Source organism: Microcaecilia unicolor, chromosome 3, assembly GCF_901765095.1.
Source record: "Microcaecilia unicolor chromosome 3, aMicUni1.1, whole genome shotgun sequence".
Classification (NCBI taxonomy): Eukaryota; Metazoa; Chordata; class Amphibia; order Gymnophiona; family Siphonopidae; genus Microcaecilia; species Microcaecilia unicolor.
In genome coordinates this window covers 357452796-357476055 of record NC_044033.1, presented here as the reverse complement: position 1 = coordinate 357476055, position 23260 = coordinate 357452796, and the positions used below count along the sequence as shown (strand labels likewise).

The 23260-nt window shown below is 42.5% G+C and overlaps 1 protein-coding gene across 1 annotated transcript in view; it reads left to right on the top strand.

The window, feature by feature from the left end:
- Nucleotides 1-23260, top strand: part of REPS1 (RALBP1 associated Eps domain containing 1) — a 294751-nt gene that overhangs the window by 258276 nt on the left and 13215 nt on the right. The window contains 3 exon segments of the mRNA XM_030198532.1: nucleotides 16631-16673; nucleotides 16676-16750; nucleotides 16753-16771. Coding sequence (XP_030054392.1) covers nucleotides 16631-16673; nucleotides 16676-16750; nucleotides 16753-16771 — 137 coding nt within the window.

Here is a 23260-nt window from a genome sequence, read left to right as displayed (position 1 = left end):
AAGCAGCAGAACCATGAACTACATATCCCAGAATGCATTTCCAGTCCTAGCAGTGAGATCCCAGGGGATAGGCAAGCTGGCCATATACCGTCTCTGACCACAAGAGGGAGGGTGAATGAAGGAGCCAGTTCCCGGGACCAGCAATCTGTATATCATGCTGCCCACTTGTAATAGGGAGGGGTGGGCTGAGAAGCAGGAGGAGGATTGGATGGAAGAGGGAATTAATCAACCTGAGCAGGGGAAGAAAGCAGAACGGAATGGGAGCTTGAGAGCTGAGGAAGGCAGCCCCTGAAGGTTTGGAACCTACATGGTTTTGGGAATTTATTTTGGTTTAAACCCTGCTTAAGAAGAGAAGCCTGGTTTTCTTTTGGGGAAACCCTGAGTGGTGGTGGAATTATTAACCTGTTTTGAAACCTGATTATTGTGAGAACCTCTGAAGTTGGAAGGCTTGTTTATGAAGGAGGGCTGCCTGGTGGGAAGAGGGGTTCAGTTCAGGAGGAGAGGAGCAGTGCAGGCTGAAAATCCTTGGGCAAGACAGGTCCCTAAAGACCTGAAGCAGGCTGAAATACCTTGGATGGAAGGAAATCCCAAAAGTATTGAACCTCCTGAAAGTAAAGGCTGCTTGGTGATTAACACTGTCTTGAGGGGAAATCCTGCTTGTGGGACAAGTACTATTTGTTTGCTACTGACTGGGACCAAAATAGCAGGGATTTCCAAAGGACTATTGCATTCCCCTCCGGGAAGGGGGCCAAGTCTTTGTGTAATAGGTTGATGTACTAAGCAAGGCAGAACAGCCATGCCTGAGAAGCAAGTCTCTACTTTGGAGGGAAGTTTTGTTTATGAATCGGGAAAATAAAGGAATGTTTTTGAAGCATTTCCTGGTGGCAGTTTTGTGAAGTTCTGGCTATTCAGGGGAGGCAGCTTCCTCCCCCATACTGGAGCAGCGGGCCCGTTTACAGCTCCACTCATTATTTTATAGACCTCTATCATATCTCCCCTCAGCCACGTTTTCTCCATGCTGAAGATCCCTAGCCGTTTTAGCCTTTCCTCATAGGGAAGTCATCCCATCCCCTTTATCATTTTCGTTTCCCTTCTCTGCACTTTTTCTAATTCCACGATATCTTTTTTGAGATGCAGCGACCAGAATTGAACACAATATTCGAGGTGCGGTCGCACCATGGAGCGATACAAAGGCAATATTCTCCAAGGACAAGCAGGCTGCTTGTTCTCACTGATGGGTGACGTCTACAGCAACCCCAGGACCGGAATTCTCCCTAGCAACAAAGAGTTTGCTAGCCTCGCGCTCCCGTGCATATACCGCACATGCGCGACCGTCTTCCTGCCCGAACGCGAGCATGCTTCTCAGTCTTGTTTTTTTCCGCGGCTCGGGACGCTGCTTCGCTGCTGTTCTCTTCCCCAGAGACCCCTCGCTGCGGTTTTACAGACTCCCCGTGAGTTTTTTCGCCGATTTTTCGTCTATTTTCGCTTTCGCGATCTGTTCCAAAAAAAAAAATAGTTTTTTTTCCTTTTATTTCGTAAAACTTTGCTCCCGTAAGTTTTCTTTCTTTTTCTTCGGCGGCCATTTTGGGCCACCCGTATTGTACCCCTTTTTTCTTTGTTTGGTATCCTCTTTTTTCGACACCATCGCGTTCGACCTCGCCAGCGTGATTTTTCCGCCAATGTCTGCAAAGCCTACCAGCGGCTTTAAAAAGTGCACGTCGTGCAACCGGACAATCTCGCTCACTGACAGACACGTTTCATGTCTTCAGTGTTTGGGAGCTAGTCATCATCCCAACGCCTGTACTTTGTGCCTCCAATTGAAAAAGAGGACTCAGGCAGCGAGATTGGCTCAGTGGAACATTGTGTTCGGAGCCAGGTCTGGTCCTTCGGTGTCGGCGGTATCAAGGTCATCGCCGGTATCGATGTCGGTACCGGAGACTGCATCGACTTCCGGAGTGCAGGTAAGGGCTGTCCATAGGTCCCATGCTGGTGGCAGTGAGCCATTGAGCGGGTCTCCACCTGTCTCGAGGACTCCTGTTCTTCTTCGGACCTGGCCCTGAAGAGACGTGTGGATTCCACGTCTTCCTCTTCGGTACCGGAGGGTACCGTTGGCGTGCTTCGAGTGAAGGCTAAGAAGCATCACCATTGGTCGCCTTCCCAAAGCATCGCCATCGGTCGCCTTCCCGCCACAGTACCGAGAGCTCCGGGACGCCATGGTCTTCGGCACCCGAGAAGCGCCAACGCAGGGAGGATCGCTCGCCCCTCCATTCAGGAGGTGTCGGTGCGCCCTACACAGGACAGCCTGGTACCGACTCCGAGCCCCAGACAGATTCTGTCGTCGTCGTCTGTACCGGCTCCTTTGCCTTTCTCTATAGCTACTCTAAACGAGAGCCTCCGGGCCGTACTGCCAGAGATTCTGGGAGAGCTGTTGCGACCACCTCCGGTACCTTCGGTGCTTGCGCCATCGATACCATCTGTTCCGGTACCACAGGTGCTTGCGCCGTCGGTACCGTTGAGGGAGGCAGCGGTTGGCTTATCGCCCGTGGTGAGGTCTCCGACCCGGTACCACTTGCAGTACCAGTATCGGCCACCACCCAGGTTGACTCCCCGCCGACGTCGCTGGAGGAAGCTTCATCACCTGCGGCTTGGGGGGTCTTCCTCTCGACAGCGCCACGAAGGACATCGTTCCTCTGCTTCGAGACGAGCCCGGCTTCGGACCGAAGTTCACCAACTCATGTCCGATACCGATGGAGAGGACTCGTGGGAAGCGGAGGAGGACACCAGGTATTTCTCGGATGAGGAATCCTGTGGTCTGCCTTCCAATCCTACTCCCTCACCTGAGAGAAAGCTTTCTCCCCTGGAGAGTCTTTCTTTTTCTTCATTTGTCCAGGAAATGTCTACGGCCATTCCCTTCCCTGTGGAGACAGTGGATGAGCCCAGAGCTGAGATGTTCGAGGTCCTGGACTATCCGTCTCCACCTAAGGAATCCACCACAGTTCCTCTTCATAATGTCCTTAGGCAGACATTGTTGACGAACAGGGTGAAACCATTAACTACTCCCCACATTCCCAAGAAAATTGAGTCCCAGTACCGAATCCACGGAGACCCAGATTTAATGAAGACCCAATTACCTCATGACTCTGGGGTGGTGGATTTGGCCCTTAAGAAGGCCAAGAGTTCTAGGGATTATGCCTCTGCGCCCCCTGGTCGTGAGTCTAGAACTATGGATTCTTTTGGGCGGAAGGCCTACCATTCTGCTATGCTTGTGTCCAAAATTCAGTCTTACCAACTCTACACGAGCATTCATTTGCGGAATAATGTGAGGCAGTTGGTTGCGATGTATTACATCAACAAGCAGGGGGGCACAGGATCTCGCCCTCTGTGTCAGGAAGCCATCAGAATGTGGCTTTGGGCTCGCCATCATGGTATGTTCCTCCAAGCCACGTATCTGGCAGGCGTAAACAACAGTCTGGCCGACAGGTTGAGCAGGATCATGCAACCTCACGAGTGGTCTCTCAACTCAGGAGTGGTACGCAAGATCTTCCAAGCGTGGGGCATCCCCTTGGTGGATCTTTTTGCCACTCAGATCAACCACAAGCTCCCTCAGTTCTGTTCCAGGCTTCAGGTCCACGGCAGACTAGCGTCGGATGCTTTCCTCCTCCATTGGGGGGAGGGCCTACTGTATGCATATCCTCCCATACCTTTGGTGGGGAAGACTTTACTGAAACTCAAGCAAGATTCCGGAACCATGATTTTGATTGTGCCTTTCTGGCCTCGTCAGATTTGGTTCCCTCTTCTTCTGGAGCTGTCCTCTGAAGAACCGTGGAGATTGGAGTGTTTTCCAACCCTCATCACTCAGAACGAGGGGGCACTTCTGCATCCCAACCTCCAGTCCCTGGCTCTCCTGGCCTCCTTGGGTCTTTCAGAGGGTGTCTCCCGAATCTTACTTGCTTCAAGAAAAGATTCCACTAAGAAGAGTTACTTCTTTTTATGGAGGAGGTTTACTGTTTGGTGTGACAGCAAGGCCCTAGATCCTCGTTCTTGTCCTACTCAGACCCTGCTTGAGTACCTTCTACACTTGTCTGAGTCTGGTCTCAAGACCAACTCTGTAAGGGTTCATCTTTGTGCGATTAGTGCATACCATTACCGTGTGGAAGGTAAGCCGATCTCAGGACAGCCTTTAGTTGTTCGCTTCATGAGAGGTTTGCTTTTGTCAAAGCCCCCCATCAAACCTCCTACAGTGTCATGGGATCTCAATGTCGTTCTCACCCAGCTGATGAAACCTCCCTTTGAGCCACTGGATTCTTGTCATCTGAAGTACTTGACCTGGAAGGTCATTTTCTTGGTGGCAGTTACTTCAGCTCGCAGAGTCAGTGAGCTTCAAGCCTTAGTAGCTCATGCTCCTTATACCAAGTTTCATCATAACAGAGTAGTCTTCCGCATTCACCCTAAGTTCTTGCCGAAGGTGGTGTCTGAGTTCCATCTGAACCAATCAATAGTCTTGCCAACATTCTTTCCCCGTCTTCATACCCACCCTGCTGAACGTCAACTGCATACATTGGACTGCAAGAGAGCATTGGCCTTCTATCTGGGGCGGACGCAGCCCCACAGACAGTCCGCCCAAATGTTTGTTTCTTTTGATCCCAACAAGAGGGGAGTGGCTGTAGGGAAACGCACCATATCCAATTGGCTAGCAGATTGCATTTCCTTCACTTATGCCAGGCTTGGCTGACTCTTGAGGGTCATGTCACGGCTCATAATGTTAGAGCCATGGCTGCGTCAGTGGCCCACTTGAAGTCAGCCACTATTGAGGAGATTTGCAAGACTGCGAAGTGGTCATCTGTCCACACATTCACATCTCATTACTGCCTACAGCAGGATACCCGATGGCGACAGTCAGTTTGGGCAGTCGGTGCTGCAGAATCTGTTTGGGGTTTAGAATCCAACTCCTCCCCCCTAGGCCCATTTTTGTTCTGTTCCAGGCTGCACTCTCAGTTAGTTGTATAAGTTAGGTCAATCTCAGTTATGTCCTCGCCGTTGTGAGGCCCAGTTGACCAATGTTTGTTGTTTTGAGTGAGCCTGGGGGCTAGGGATACCCCATCAGTGAGAACAAGCAGCGTGCTTATCCTTGGAGAAAGCGAAAGCTACATCCTGTAGAAGGTATTCTCCGAGGACAGCAGGCTGATTGTTCTCACAATCCCGCCCACCTCCCCTTAGGAGTTGTGTGTTCCCTTTCTTTGCTTTTTACTGGACTGAGGAGCATGCTCGCGCATGCGCTGTACGCACGGGAGCGCAAGACTAGCAAACTCTTTGTTGCTAGGGAGAATTCCGGTCCTGGGGCTGCCGTCGACGTCACCCATCAGTGAGAACAATCAGCCTGCTGTCCTCGGAGAATACCTTCTACAGGTATGTAGCTTTCGCTTAATGTCCTCATTTTTGTTTTCTATTCCTTTCCTAATAATACCTAACATTCTATTTGCTTTCTTAGCCGCAGCAGCACACTGAGCAGAAGGTTTCAACGTATTATCAACAACAACACCTAGATCCCTTTCTTGGTCTGTGACTCCTAACGTGGAACTTTGCATGACGTAGCTATAATTCAGGTTCCACTTTGCACTTGCTCACATTAAACGTCATCTGCCATTTAGACGCCCAGTCTCCCAGTTTCGTAGGGTCCTCTTGTAATTTTTCTCAATCAACCCGTGATTTAACGACTTTGATTAACTTTGTGTCACAAATTTAATTACCTCACTAGTTACTACTGGAGGAGTGGCCTAGTGGTTAGGGTGGTGGACTTTGGTCCTGAGGAACTGAGTTTGATTCTCGTCACAGGCAGCTCCTTGTGACTCTGGGCAAGTCACTTAACCCTCCATTGCCTGCCGCATTGAGCCTGCCATGAGTGGGGAAAGCGCGGGGTACAAATGTAACTAAAATAAAATAAAAATAAATAAATAAACTTCCATCTCTAGGTCATTTATAAATATATTAAATTGTTTTTCATCAAATTGTTTCTTTTGAGGTTTTTTTTTCATTATCCTTTTTGATATGTCAATGAAGTTGGGATTCAGACCTAGCCTGAAATGTGGAAGAAATATCCAGAAGTTCACACTTGCTCCAGTTTTTTGGTTGTGAACCTTAACCAGAGTGATTGCACGCATTGTGCTTGTTTGTCCTAGAAACCATAAGGATCATCTTTGCAAATGCAACAAAGTTGAAAAGACTGCTTCAGATGCAGAAGGATCAAAAGAGGGTCTTATCCACACATGGAACCTCAATGAAGTTTGTGAACTCTATGCAACAAGTTTAAAATTTTCCACGCACTAATCCTCAACCTTCCAATGTGGTGGCTTCAGATGCAGAAGTAACAAAAGAGGGTCTTGTCTACACATGGGACCTCAATGAAGTCTGTGAGCTCTATACTACAGGTTGAAAGTTTTACATGCACTAATCCTCAACCTTCCAATTTGGTGGCTTGAAAATTATAACTGGTATATGCTTCCTCAAGGCTTCCAGACCTACAGCACAGCCTTCTTCTGAGCACCTGCACAGGCCTGAATGGAAGTTGGCAGACTGTACCCCTTCCAAAGTGCTGGATAATTTAAAGCGTTTCAGTTCTGTATATCCTGTTGCTGAGCACCAATGATTAGAAAACTCTTCCGCGCAGCATTTCTAGCATACATCCAACACAGAATGCATAAATGTCAGACAGTGCAAGAACATTTCAGTGCAGATAGTGCTTCCACTGTGCAGTCCTTCGCCTATTTCTTGGCATGTGAATGTGCAACTCCTTATCAATTCTGGTGCTGGTCACAGTGGCGGACAAATCATCTTCTCTTTCACAGCCTCTTCTAGAGAAGTTACATTTTTTCCTGCAAAAGATGTTTAATGACTTTAAGGGCTGTTGCAAAGATTTGCTAAGTGTACAATCCCAGCAGCCTAGTGGAATGCTGCCTTATTCAACAGGCATAGGGGCATTATACACAACCTTCCTAGGATCCTATAATCTCTTTAATGTCTACTTCAAAGTCAAAATGGGAGCCAGTTCATTCATTGCCACCCTCCTCTCCAGTCTCTTCCAAATAGAAAAAATATTGGATTCACTGGATATCCATGGATATCTATTCAATATCTCTCACGGAGTATACCACAGGAAACATTTGTGACCCATCTCCTCTCACACTGGAAAACAAGTCTCTATATGAGGACGTATCTTACCCTGGATTCATGCAGAGGATGGAAAAGCAATGTCTTTTCTAGTCCAGCAAGAGGCTGAACCCCAGGTAGATATATCTGGCCTTCTAAAGTATGTTGGCATCAAAGGCTACAATCACAGTCCCTATCCAAAGATCCTTAAAGACCAGCAATTCTGTATGTGGCAAAATCTATTTATTGTGCAATCTGTTTCCAAAAAGTTGGACAGAAAGGTTTCACTAAGATTCAGCTTTCACATCACTCTGTTGTGGTCAGAGCGGCTATAAGGAAGGCCAAGAACTGTAGGGAGTATTCCCAATATTCTTAGACTTCTTTGACAAGAAGGTATTTTGAGAGGCCAAGCCTTTGGCCATATAGCGCTTATGAGCTCTGTATGGTCTATTACACGCATAGATTTTTTTCAAAAAATTCAAGCCTTTTTATGCAACCTTTCTCTATAGGCTAAGAATCGGTTAACTGCCATACTAGCAGAAACTGGCCATACAGCCCAGTAGCCTGAGAGAATGTTCCAGTTGTCTTGGCGCACGGAGCACACAGTTCACTTTTTACTTTCTTCATTTTAACCACAAATATTGTTCTAAGTGAACATTCCACTTCAGTTGAAGAGACTCCTGATGCAGGCCTTGTTGGCCGAAACACAACTGTGTCGGGTCTCGTTTGCTTTACAATAAACATTTTGACCATCTGTATCATCATTTGCTGATTTTTGAGTCATTTTCGCTGTTGTGTCACCCACACCGAACTTCTTCTTATACAGATAGGGGTAATTCTGCAACAGGGCACCTGCAATTAAGTGGCCAGAGAGCACCTAATAAGAGCCTGTTCTGTAAGAAACATAGGTGCCTACATTCCTTATGAAACACAACCATGTGTATACATGCTAAAAGGTACACTTGCACATATGCCAGCCATACAGCTGATATAAATGCTCATGCCTAAATGTTATTACTATGCATAACTTATAGTATTCATTAAGTTATGCAGTAAGTTTGAGCCTCGCCCAAGCTCCGCCCATATGTACACTTCCTCCTTGCAAATAGCGCTATATAAGTTAAGCATGTATGTGTAGAATAAGGGAACATTTGGCATTTGTGTGTGTGTGCACATATATGCCATAATCTAAACATTTACACACAGACATGTAAATATTAATTCCTGTGTTAGAGAATTGCCCCATGAGATATATCTTCAAAAACTTACCAGATTTTCATCTTCTGCCACTGCTGCCAAGTACCTGGGTTGACTTACAAGCATCTGGATTGTTTGACTTCCATTTCAGATTGGCAGATGCCCCTTGTACAGGAGATTCCTTAATTGGTGATAAAATAAGAGAGTAGACATTATAAAAGTTCACTGCTTCATTATTCAACATCTTTCTGCCATCCCACCCTCATTTGGGTCATCCTCAAAGCATTGTGCTTTAAGTCAGTAGTGCAGAGGCCTTTAGTGTACAGTAAGAGGGTGTTTTATCTTTATAAACAAAACAACCTCGAGTGGGGATCCAAGATGTTTGCCTAATAAGTCCCTGTGTGAGGAGCTCCCTCTGCGTTCCTCGTTGAATGGAGAAACACAACGACCAGGCAAGAGTTGTAAATGCCTCAAAAACCTGCAGACATTATTGCTGCACCTAGCTCAGTCAAGTATTAGTTATTGAATGTGGCCTTTCATCCAGACAGTGTTGAATTGCAGTTGGGGCAAGAAAGGAGGCTGCATTAAGGGTGTCTCTTCCCCCAGCAGTGCAGACATCATGCTGAGCCTTGATTTGTATTCTCCTCCTTTGTGTCAGGTAGCAAATACTGAGGACCACCTTTCTTGGCTTTCCCAGTTGTAGCTGGAGGAATAATCCTGCAGTGACTGTTAGATTCTATCTGTTAATGCTGTGGTACAAAGCTTTTAAAACTAAGTGGGAAAGACTATGGAGATTAGTTGTTAAAATTTGCTTTTTATATTTTTGCCTAACACTAACCTACAATTCCTCCTTTAAACCCCAATCTTTAAGTTGCCAAACACAAAGCAAAGTAGCGTTCACTTACCAGAGCAATGTCTTCTTCTCTCAGAACTTCTCAGAAAAAGGAGGATCTTAAAGTTGTGGCAGAAACAATTCCACCAATTGCTAAGGCTTTTACTGTATATTCAAACTAGTTCCTCAGGTAGGACTACAGCTGAGCAGAGTTTGGAAGCTGTATCTGCTGATAGTTTAAATGTTACAACTCTGTTGGAAGTTTCACAATTGGGGGTTTATCCAGAGTCATGCTACTAGTCACTTTTGCTCTGGGCCAGATAAGATTTGGATTTAAAAATGTTTTTTCTTTAGATTAGATCAGTAAGCTTTGGGTTAACATTTCAGTTTTTTCCAGATATTTCTAGATCTTCTCAAGAGAATTCTGGCAGTGGGAAGAAATTGATTAGTACTGTTAGGGTATAGACGCTGACCTACCTATGAAAAAAGAACACTTTAGTTGAATGACACTATTGTTAGGCTTGATTTAGTCAGTATATTCTTATGACGCCAGTATATTCTTGGTATCTCCCTAGCTTGATGATAGTGATTTCTTGAATTATATTTTTTTGCGCTTTTTTCCCTCTTGTTTCTTATATAGGATATGATTGTATTTTTAAAGCAAATTTATCTTATCCTTATAATCTTTTAAATAAAAAAATGAAGGAAGCAGTGGGAAATGAAGAAAGCAATGGAAAGGGTGCAACCAAAGCAGGCTATGCCTGCTCAGTCGAACCCTTGTAGAGGTAGCTGCCCAAGCTCCATATGCAAGATCACCTAGTCTTCTCATATCTCATCAACTGGATTCTGGCATCATCTTTGGAAATCTATGCCTAACCCTCAGGAACAAGATAGTATGTCTTCTCTGCAGTCTGAGCTTCATTATGATCTTTTAGAAATCTACCTTGCATGCTATGAACATCATTTATAGGTGCTATTGTGGACAAAATTTGAGCAGATGTCTTTCTACCAGATGACAGAATTTAGGTCTTCATTTCGCATATCCACAACATTGAAATGAGCGTGCAAGGAGTGAAAGTAAATGTAAGTAATGTATGAGTGGTCACTTTCAGTAATAGAACCATGACACTTATGCCCTTGGTATTATGAGGCATCTAGATTTCAATAAATCAGCCAAAGTTCGGCTATTATGTAATCGCCCAAACACATGCTCAAGCTGACCACTTAAATGTGTAGTCAGGGGCCAAATAATATTTTTAAGTTAAATTTAAATAAACAAATAAATAGTATCACTCTATTTACATGCCATATGATAAATAGTGTCCCAAATATTGCATTAAAGTTTTCCTCATATTCAATAAATAGTCACGTATCTTTATAAACATTGTAATGTTCTATAGAGCTCTGTTTCGGAAGAAACATCCTTCTTCAGGAACCCCAAACGCTGATTTTTCCAAAAAAAGAGCTACAACTGCAAAATCTGACTGATCAAAATGGCGGGACCAAAGAGGGACGCCAACTCAACTCCTGTGGAAGAAATACTCAATATGACGTCACTAAAACTTTATTGAAAAGTTTGAAGAAACATTATGAAATGCTGTTCCATTCAATAAATTCATTTAATCCCCAGGGTTGAACAGTCTGTAATTCAAAATCCAAAATTATTCATGAAGATATAAACGAAAATACCTATCACCTTGAAAGGTACTTGGAATTGTTCTATGACAACCAGTGTAAATCAGAAGACCATGGTAGCTGAAACACAATGATCTACCATGGGAGTATTCAAAGAGTGTGTATTGCATTGCATTTGTATCCCACATTTTCCCACCTTTTTGCGGGTTCAGTGTATTGAGAAGCTCTGATGTTTAATGATCCAAATTCTCACCGCACGTATTATATGTCCTACTTAAATTTTAGCACAGGGACGGGTGATCGCATACACCACAAATGTAGAATCACAAGTGGGTCCTGGCATGTAGACATAAAATTTTCCCATTAATGGGATTGCGCGGTCTGTACATATTAGATGTCCCACAGACACTGCACTATCCGCAAGCAGTATGGCTGCCTTGCAGATCTCTAGTGATGACAAGCCTGGAAGTTTGAATTCACTGTTCTGTCACGAAGATTCTTTGGTTAGTATATGCTAAACCTGTTAAAAGCTTCATGAACAGTGAGTATAAGCCAGTGTTTCTAGCTATCAATCCTGCATTGTCAGAAAAAGTTAAGAACATAGTGAGAAAGTGGCCTCTGTAAAGCAGATACTGGTGGGAGACATTAACTGTATTGTTATTGAATGTGTGCTGCCTTCTGAGCTCTTCACCTGCTGCAAGTCCTTTATCTGCTCTTTGTACTTGGGAGAGCAGTTTCCAGCTTCAGAACAGGGAGAAAGCAGCCTCTGTAAACCAGATACTGTTGGTGACATCACAACTGTATTGTTATTTGAATGTGTGCTGCTTTCTGAGCTCTTCACCTGCTTCAAGTCCTCTGCTCCTTTTACATTGAGAGCAGTTTCCAGCACTCAGAACACGGAGACTTCTCCTCCACTGCTAACTCCAGCCTTCGCTCCTTTTCCTCTCAGCAGCACCTTATGCCTGGAATAGACTTCCTGGACCTATAACGTCTAGCTCCATCTCTACCTGTTTTCAAGTCTACCGCTGAAAGCCCACCTTTTCAACTGCTACTTTAAGCTCCTAGCCACAATTGCCCTCCCCTTCCTCCCTTCTCACCCATTACTTCCCTCACCCGTAACTGTCTTGTTTGTCTGTATTACTTAGATTGTAAGCTCTTTGAGCAGGGACTGTCCTCTTGTATCAGGTGTTCAGCGCTGCGTGCGTCTGGTAGCGCTATACAAATGCTAATAATAATAATAAAGTGGCCTCCGTAAAGTAGATACTGGTGGGTGACATCACTAACTGTATTGTTATTTGAATGTGTGCTGCCTTCTGAGCTCTTCACCTACTCCAAGTCCTCTGTCTGCTCCTTTGTACATTGGGAGAGCAGTTTCCAGCACTCTGAACAGGGAGAAAGCGACCTGTATAAACCAGACACTGGGAACCACCAGATCATGGTCTTGGATCTGCTGGACTGCGCCCCTCAACTTATATCAAACTGGGAGCTCCGAGTAGCGACACCACCAGACCGCAATCTACCACTCTCACAGACCTTAGGGAACTGCTGAATCAGTACACCACTACAGGAGCCAATATGAACATAGTAAAATTACTCTAAGGAGTTTTCTTCATACTCTGATCCAAACAGTAATGGCCACACCTCTTAAACGAATATAGCATAATACCCATACTACACACCAACCATGAATAACCAGATGCACCAGCGTCCATCAAACTGATAATAGAACCTACAACAGAAATCATCTGATTACGATCAAACTGTACAAACTGGGAAAAAAGATTTAACAAATCTAAACCATAACTCAACTAATAAATCACCACAATCCCAAATATAGTAGAATCATACCATATAATTAAAATATGTTACATTAATGCCAGATCCGCAGTAAACAAAACAGAAACACTAACAGACTGGATCACAAAGGAACCATTGATTTACTGTTCATCAATGAACATAGATTCATGACCAAAATATCCCATAATCCTGGACCTATGCCCACCAGGATACAAAATCCTACATTGGACCAGAGAGGGAAAAAGAGGAGGAGGAGGTATCGCCGTAATTTACAGGTCTCATTTCATCACTGAGACCACTGCAAAGTCAATGACATCTCAACTCGAAATTGCCTCAGTCAGGATTCAACATAAAACCTTATCTGACCATCGGAATTGTCATATTCTGCAGACCACCAGGTAAATAGAACGATGCCCAGACAAACTTCATGAACTTCATATCAACTACATGTACATCTAATTCAAATGTACTAGTCTCAGGAGATATTAACCTCCACCTAGAAGACCCAAACGCAAACGGTGTACAAGAATGCATGGAATTCTTCCAGTTGTGGGACTTCAAATGGCCACACTTGAACACTACCCACATAAAAGGTCACACACTTTTACATAAATTTACAACAGACCGAAACTTCATAATAACAGAACATAAACGGTCGGACATTCCATGGTCCGATCACTTCAAACTAAATTTAACCTTACATTGGCTGAAGAAGGGACATCGCCAAGTAAAAGAAAAACCAACTTACAATATAAGTCGCCGCATCTCAAGAAAGATATAGTGGAATTGGAAAAGGTGCAGCAAAGGGCGACTAAAATGATAGTGGGGATGGGACGACTTCCCTATGAAAAAAGACTAAGGAGGCTAGGGCTTTTCAGCTTGGAGAAGAGACGGCTGAGGGGAGACATAATAGACGTATATAAAATAATTAGTGGAGTGGAACAGGTGGATGTGAAGCGTCTGTTCACGCTTTCCAAAAATACTAGGACTAGGGGGCATGCGATGAAACTACAGTGTAGTAAATTTAAAACAAATCAGAGAAAGTTTTTCTTCACCCAACGTGTAATTAAACTCTGGAATTCGTTGCCGGAGAACGTGGTGAAGGCGGTTAGCTTGGCAGAGTTTAAAAGGGGGTTAGACTGTTTCCTAAAGGACAAGTCCATAAACCGCTACTAAATGGACTTGGGAAAAATCCACAATTCTGGGAATAACATGTATAGAATGTTTGTACGTTTGGGAAGCTTGCCAGGTGCCCTCGGCCTGGATTGGCCACTGTCGTGAACAGGATGCTGGGCTCAATGGACCCTTGGTCTTTTCCCAGTGTGGCATTACTTATGTACTTATGTAAGAGGTCGCATAGATGCAAAAACATTTTGGCAATCGATATATGACAACAACTGGTCAGTTTTAGCTGATTCTGAATACTTCCTCGCGGAATAGGAAAAGAGATGCATTTCCATTTTAAATTAAATAGCACCTATACAAACAAAAACCTCATACAAACCCAATAAAACATCTTGGTTCAACAACGATTTGAAAATACTAAAAACAATATCTAGACGACTTAAAAGAGCTTGGAGAAAAAATAGAAACGCTTAAGCACTAAACACATGGAAAGAATCACAAAGAAAATACAAAAATGAGATTAAAAAATCCAAACGGAATTACTATGAGGCACAAGTTGGAACTGACTTCAAGGACATGAAGAAATTATACAAACTACTGGACAAACTACTAGACACCAAACCAGTTACCATATCAAATACCGACATTCCAGCAGCAGAAGAACTTGCCAAATACTTTAAAGAAAAAATTTCCAACATATGCAAAGCCATGTCTCATGAAAACATTAACCTTGATACCTTTCTTGATGAACTAGATCCACACTCTATAGAATACCCAGCAGATCAGTCTTGGTCAAACTTCACCCAGACTACAGACAAAATAGTTGCACAGGTAACCAGAAAACTCTCATCTGCTCATTGTCAACTCAACGCATGTCCCAACTATTTAATGAAATCACCACCTGACCGATTCATTGCAGATCTTACATCCCATCTAAACTACATGTTCCAACAAGGCTTATTCCCCAAGGACAAAAGCAACATTTTGCTTATACCATTACCACGAAACACCAAGAAGAAATCAAATTACATCACCAACTATCGTCCTGTGGCATCCATCCCACTGACAGCCAAATTGATGGAAAATTATCATAGCCAAACAACTTTCAGAGTATATTGACAAATTCTCAATACTTCATAAATCACAATCTGGTTTCAGACCCCTCCATAGTACAGAAACTGTACTGGTATCTCTTCTTGCCAAATTCAAGCAAGAAATTGCACTAGGTAAAAACATTCTCCTACTTCAATTCAACATGTCTAGCACATTCAATATGGTAGACTAGAATATACTACTAAGTATACTCGACAGGATAGGAATCGGAGGGAATATACTCAAATGGATCAAGGGGGTTCCTAACCAGAAGGTCATATCAAGTAAAGTCAAACTCCAACATCTCTCCACCCTGGGAAACCGACTGCGGAGTACCTCAGGGATCACCTCTCTCACCCATCCTTTTCAACCTAATGATGACCCCCTTAGCCAAGTCTCTTTTCAATCAAGGCCTTAACCCTTTTCTGTATGTAGATGATGTCACAATATACATACTTTTCAAATTGTATCTTTCAGAAATCACCAATATAATAAAAAACAGCCTAAGCCTAATGGATACCTGGGCTATGACATTCAAACTAAAACTCAATAAAGAAAAAACATACTGCCTTATTCTTTCATCTCAACATTTTACAAACTACCCCACAGCCATACATACCCTGGAATACACTCTTCCAATCTCAGATAACCTGAAAATCCTCGGCATTATTATTGACAGCAACCTAACGCTAAAGAACCAAGCCACCGCCATTACAAAGAAAATGTTCCACACAATGTGGAAACTCAAAAGAGTAAAACAATTCTTCCCGAGGGAAACTTTTCGCAACATGATTCAAACAATGGTATTAACACATGTCGATTACTGCAATGGAGTATATGCGGGTTGCAGGGAACAAATCCTAAGGAAACTACAGACTGCTCAAAATATGGCAGCCAAGCTTATCTATGGAAATCTAAAGCGCAAAAAACTGCACTGGCTACCAATCAAGGAATGTATCGCTTCAAGATTTGTACTTTTGTTCACAGAATACATACATGATCTAGCTCCGAACTATATGTCTGAACTAATCGACTTACCAATTAGAAACACAATTGAATCAGCCAGAAGTACTTAACTCTTCACTTCCCAAGTTGTAAAAGCCTAAAATATAAATCAATATATGCGCCAAGTTTCTCTTACATATGCACACAGCTCTGGATTCTCTACCAAAACGCCTGAAATCTACGAATAATCATCTAGAATTCCGAAAAAACCTAAAAACTCACCTGCTCAAGAAGGCATACGCCACAATATCTGACCTAAACACCGAATAATGAAATATGGCCATTCTAATCAGGAAACGGACAGTTTTAACCCCGACGCATGATCACATCCTAACATTTTGTCTGAATCACCCCAACCTATTTACCATAATTCTTTACTGTACTTGCCACTGTAATAGTACCCCTATACTGTATTTGTTCACACCGGAATCTGTAACCACCCGTGTCGGGTCCTTATAAATAAGAACTTCAATTGTCCCAGTCTTGAAGGCCCAGTGTGCTTTTTTGTTTCTGTACTTTCTATATATGCTGTATTACCCTCTCTATTTGTTTTTACATTGAATATCTAGGGATAAAAACCGGCGGCAGCAAAAAAAAAAAACTGCTTGCCATTGCTACCTGAATATTTACCCCCTTAATTTTCATATATTGGTGTTACATCTCTTTAACCTCCACCTTTGTTTCAAAAAGCTGAACAATAATCGGCATCATGAATAGTATTAAAATGTTGCCTTCAAGAAAAATTAATCCTGCTCTGTTAGATATCTAGTAAATATTACTTTTAAAATCCTTGCTTTCTTTCAGGGTAAAGGTAATATTGCTCCACCACCAAAGCCTGTTCGCAGGAGGTTAAATCAGAGGACGAACTCAGACCAGACGTGGAGGAGCAGAATCAAAAACCGGGTGTATTGCCAGCTGCTCTGACTTACCGCCATCTATTCCTCGGTAATGTAAAATTAATGCCTATCTGAAAGTATTCCTACCATAACAGTTCAGAGACATTATACTTTGGGCCAGCCCTATGGTGCAAGGGATCCAGGGTTGAGCCTGGAGTAGAAAGCTCAAAGTAGGTCACTCTGCTCCCTGTGCACCCCTTCAGTTCACTCATTCAGTGATAGGAAGGTAGAAGTATGACTGGAGCAGACAGCATAGAACTAAAAAGAGACCCTATTCTCCCAGATACAGTCTCTTCTGACCTAGATGGAGAATGCTGTAGTTATGGTGGAGGAGAAGGGGTAGGAGAGATGGAGAAGGACTAGAACAAAGAGTGAGGGAGCTCATCTTTATCTTCCTGTGTCAGCTGCAGCCCCTGTTCTTCTTTTCCCCAGATTAAATCTGTTAGTGATTTATGGGAATGGGAGAGTAGGTGAATTCTGAAAGAGGAGTAATGAGGAGATGAATTCAAGGTGAATGCTATCTCCTCCCCTTTTTCCTGAAGTCTGCAGGTTAAACCTAAGACTGGCAGTGTTTTCTTCTACAAGGTCTTTGCAGCCTTGTGTTTTGCAGCAGGTGAGAGTACCAGGACTAGTGTTGCTGAAGTAGAGACAGTGACAGCAAGGATAGGGTTTACATTAGAACCATGTGAGTAGGGGGTTGTGTTTAATAGTATGGCAGGGAAGTACTGGTCAAAGGAACTGGGGAGGGATGCGAGAGAGCTGGAGTAAGGGGACAGTTGAAGTGGGAAGGGTTTATGTGAAAGAAAATCAGAGGATAGTAGTATATGAATAGAAGTGGTAGCATTGAGGGAGGCAAGGTGACAGGTTGATATTTGGGAGGCAGAAAGGGTTGAGAGAGACACATGCACACAAGGATTGGTGGGATGGATTTGATAGCTGAAAGTGAGAGAGAACCAGAGAAAGATATGGAGAAAAGATGGTATTATGTAAGGTGGATGAATGGGATGAAATGAATTAAAGAGAAGTGATTAGGAAAGCATGAAAGTGGATTCTTGGGGGTGAAGGAGTCAAACCAGAGGAGATGGAAGAATGTGAAAGGAGGTGATTGAAATGAAGTGATTTGAGACAGGATGAGAATAAGAGGAGATTGTTGTGGGATGATGGGAGTGGTGAGACAGTCAAAAAAGGGGTGAGATTGGGGAAGAAAGGAGCCAGGTAGCTTTCACCTCTCTTTTCAGTTGATTACTCCTCTATCAAAATGCTAAGAGGAGGCAAGTGCTGGGACAGGAAGATCAAAAGTGAGATGAAAAAAGAAAGAGAAGAAGTGATACTGTAAGAGAGAAACTTAGATTCAGAGAAAAGAGAAATGGAGAGAAATGAGATACAAAAGATCAATGCCAAAGAGAGGGATAAGCAAGGAATTGAAGAAGACAGGATAGAAGAGAACTAAAATGGAATGAAGAATTTGTGAAAAAAAAGGTCTGGAGAGATAGACAAGAAAGCAAATAGAAGAGAGAGACCAATGGCAGCACATAGGAGAAAAAAATGTTATCAGGGATTTATCTCTCACCAACTTTAAAGTTAGATTCAAGGGGAGTTACAACCAGTTATAAATAAGAGGCTGACAACAATAAATCAGGAATTAACAAATTCTGTTGTGAATCCTTCTGAACTAAGAGTACATAGCATTTAACTCTGCTTCCCTTAAAGTCCTCACCAGGAGTAGTTCAGAGACCAGTGGATTGGAGACAGAGGAGTTAAAAAAAAAAAAAATCTGTGTGCTTTTCCCTAAATGAGTACTGTGCCGAATGTCATCATCATTATTTCTCTGTCTCCAGCAGAGAGATGTTAAGCTGAGAGTGCCTATTAAGGTTTGATCTAACAGCGAAGCCAACATAAATTTAAAAAAAAAAGGCTGCTTCAAGGGTACATTACTAAAAATAGCCATAAAATCTATAAACATACAAATCATAATGTAATTCATAAAACATGCAAAATGTGAGGGAGCCAAAAGGTAGAACTCTGTGCATTTACGAATACAAAAAACTTTTAACACATAGTGCATGCACATACAGAATACAAAAAGTCATGCTTAAATAAATATCCATATCAAGTCAATGTTTACTAAGGCACGTTAATGTTTTTAACGTGCCTACAATTAGCATGTGTGCTAACCGTGTAGGTGCCTATAGGGATATTGTAGGCGCTTACATGGTTAACGCACATTAAAAACGCTAATGCGCTAATGACACTGCTTAGTAAACGGCCCCCAAAAAAGATAAAAGAATAATCTGTGCAATATGACAAAGATAAACATTCTAGTGGTAGTCCTGCTTCAAAACTTTATTTATAAAAAAACTAGTAAAAAAGGCCCGTTTCTGTAAGAAATGAAACGGGCGCTAGCAAGGTTGTCCTCTAATGCAATTATGTTTTTAAGGGAACTGTTAGGAGTGAGTATGTGTGAGAGAGTGAATGAGTATGTGTGAGAGAGAAAGAGTGTTTGTCAGAGAGAGACAGTGTGTGATTGAGAGACAGAATGTGTGTGTGTGTCTGTGTGAGAGAGTATAGTGTGTGTCCCGTGTGCACCAATTATGCTGTTTCCCCTGCATTCATCCATATGCAGGATCTCTCCCCTGCCCCCTCCATCCATCGTGGTGCAGCAATTCTCACACACCTCCCCCCTCCGAGTTCCAGGCTCCCCTCCTTCCCAGTTCCAGGCCCTCCTTCCTCCCTCCCCTCCCTCTCTCTCCTTCCCCCCTCCCTCCCAGTTCCAGGGTCCTTCCCCCCCTCCCTCCCAGTTCCAGGGTCGTTGTCCCTCCCTTCCTTCCAGTTCCAGGCCCCCTCCCTCCGATTTTTAAAACTGATCTTCACTCACCACGTTGGCGTTACAGCAGCAGCGGTACAACGCAAGCAGTCTCAGCCCATCTCTCTGTCTTAACTCTGGTCCCGCCCTTGTGTAAACAGGAAATGAGGGCGGGACAAGAGCTAAGATAGAGAGACAGGCCGAGCCTGGGTGCGTTGTACCGCTGCTGCCGTAACGCAGACGTGGTAAGTGAAGATCAGTTTTAAAAATCGGAGGGAGGGAGGGGGCCTGGAACGGGAACTGTCAGTGATGCGGCTCCCGCTCTTCTTTTTTTCCGGTGCCGTTCTGTGAGCAACGTCTCTGGCCGCTCTTCTTTTTGCCGGTTGCGCGCTTCCCGCGTCTCTCACTGGGATCGTAACCACCTCCTGACTTCAGGCAAGCAGGGTTCTAGTGTTGGCCAGTGACGTCAGCAGGTGGTTACGATCCCAGTGAGACACATTCGAACGTTCAAGGAGCAAATTATTATATTAGATGTAAAAGGACTGTGGTGGAAACACCAATGTACAAAAAGTATATTAAAAAAGAAATAAAACAGAGATGCAATTCCACATACCAACTATGGTAAAGTAAAGCACTTGACACTTTCAGTTAGACATGTGGCAGAATTGATTTAATCGGTGTACACAGCATATGAGATCCCTACAACTAAAAAAATAAAAAAGCCTGAAAAAAAAAAATGCTGTACAGCACAGTATGTAAATCAGATAAGGAATTATCGATTGCCCGTAAAAGAAGTAAGAATTTGAAGGATATGTTGGTGCTATATATATGTAGAAGAATAATGGGGCCATTTTACTAAGCCGCATAAGCGTCTATGCGCGCCCAATGCGTGCCAAAATGGAGTTACCGCCTGACTACCGTGTGGCTCTTGCGATAATTTCATTCTTGGCGTTCGTCCGATATGTGCATGTGAAAAATATTTTCTATTTTCGGGCGCTTGTAATGAACGCGCGCCAAGTGGCATTTGATGCATGTAGGTCATTACTGCCCGGATTCTTTACCGCTAAGTCAGTGGCTGGCAGTAAGGTCTCAGACCCAAAATGGACACGCAGCAATTTTGATTTTCTCGCATGTCCATTTTTGGCAAAAAAAGGCCTTTTTTTACAAGCGCGCTAAAAATGGATTGGCTCGTGCCCAAAACTTGCACCTACACTACCGCAAGCCGTTTTTCAGCGCGCCTTTGTAAAAGGACCCCAATGTTTATAAAAGAGAAACATAGTAACATAGTAGATGACGGCAGAAAAAGACCTGCACGGTCCATCCAGTCTGCCCAAGAAGATAAATTCATGTGCTACTTTATTTGTGCTGTCCTCTTCAGGGCACAGACCGTATAAGTCTGCCAGCACTATCCCCGCCTCCCAACCACCAGTCCCGCCTCCCACCACCAGCTCTGGTACAGACTGTATAAGTCTGCCCAGCACTATCCCTGCCTCCCACCACCGGCTCCGGCACAGACCGTATATGTCTGCCCAGCACTATCCCCGCCGCCCAACCACCAGCCCCGGCACAGACCGGGTGGAAGAGAAAAGTTCCAAGAACTACCAGAAATTTAATATCTTCAACACGGTCCATGTTTCGGCAATATGCCTTCCTCAGGGGTCACAACTATACAATAAAAATGAAATAACCACAAGTGACTAGAAAACCAGATTATAAGGAAACACTGGCATATTGTTCAGTCTCATCAATGCTTTAGGAACATTACATGTGCCATTGCCTATTCCAGGAATCATAATTCGAGAAATTAGTTGGTTCTATCTGTACTTACTGATATTTACACCTCCACTCCTGCACACTCTGGACATGCTTCTTGCAGCTCCTGCTCTGTCTGTAAACACTTGCTCACCTTATCCACTTTTACTCATGTTAACACCAGCAGAAAATATACATTTCTCCAGCACTTGCAATTCTAGTCTTGTCATTTATGTCATCAAATGCCCTTGTGGACTTCTGTGTATGGGTGAAACCAAAGAATTGTGGAACATTGTAGCTGTATCAATAGAGAAATAAGATCTGCGCCTTTAATGTGTCATTGTTTCGGATCACACCACACAGAGATGACATTCAATTTTTTGTCATATGTTTGCTTAGAAAAACCTGGAAAGGTGGTAACATAGATAATATCTTACTCAGAATGGAGCAGAGATTAATTGACTTGTACAGTTTTTATGAGTTCTCTATGACATGTATTCACACATGAGTTAATTTATATAGACAAAGGTATGCTGTCAAATAATCGATGACCTTTAATTTTTAATTTCTCATTTTTTAATGTTTTTTATGCTTAATATAACATTTCGTAATATATTTATTTTTGTAATTTTATATATATATATATATATATATATATTTTTTTTTTTTTTTTTTTTTTTTTTTTTAATCATTTTTAAACCCATTATTGGATTATTTTGATTGAATTAATATTTTTAAATTGAGATGCATTATTTTATTATTATTCATTTTATTTATTATAAGTGATCATTTATTTTGTTTGTGTGCATTTATTTGTATGCTCTGATTTTGTTTATAGTATATAGTCACAAAGTGAAGTTTTATTACACTTTTTATGGATTGTCACTTTTTAATTCCATTATGTTTTTCCATTTAAATATACTATGCACTCAAGCACTTTTAATCATGATGGTATTTTCACTTAAATGCACTATAGGTTCTGTTTACTTCTCTTTGTGTTTCATAAATTTCATACTTCCTTGTGACTTTATATTTCATACATTATGTCCATTAGTTTTCACAGTCTTGTACATATTGTTGGCTCAGAAATATGGTAGTAGCACACTGACATGCATCTTTTTTGCATCTCATCTTTCTGCATCTCGTCTTTATTCATTGTCGACGCACTGTGCAACACTTTTTACATAGAAGTTACTTTTTTCACCAGTAATTACTCCTTTCAGATACTTACGCTGTTCTGTTATTTGCTAATATTGCAGTAAGTCTTTTACCTTTGTTTTAAGATTTCTGGATAAACAGTGCTATTTTTATCCAGTAAAGTTTTCTCTTTTATTAGAATTATGGGATTATATTAAAAATGATGTTTTTCCCCTCATTGCTCCCCCAGTTCACTATAGCATGATTGTTTTACTTATACACTCTCATCTTTTGGTTATTTTTTATGTCAAATAATGCGATGTTGCCCAATATTTAGTAATCATATCACTTTTATCACTTTGTCATATCTTTTTATACTTTTATATTACCTTATATTTCATATACTATGTCCACTGATTCATAGTTTATAACCTTTTGTCGGTTCAGATAGGTGGTAGTTGCGCACTGCCATATATCTTTTCTATACTTATCTTTATTCTTTGTTGATGCACTGTGTGACTCTTTTCACATGGAAGTTAGTTTTGGTGTCAGTATTTAGTCCTTTTGGAAACATATGCTGGGCCGCTGTTGCTGACCGTTGTGTTACTTACTCGTATTGTAATAAGGTTCTTTTTTTCTTTGTTTTAAGTTTTTTTGGGATAAAATAGTGCTTTCTAGTACAATTGTTCTTTTATTTGAGCTATTGGATCAGCTTGAAAGCACTGTGCATTTTGTTCTTTTGTTCCCAGCACTGTTCCCCTTAATTCGCCATATCACAGTTGATTTTATTTATATACTCTAATCTTATGGTTCTATGTCTAATGCGGTATTTCCCAATATTCAGTA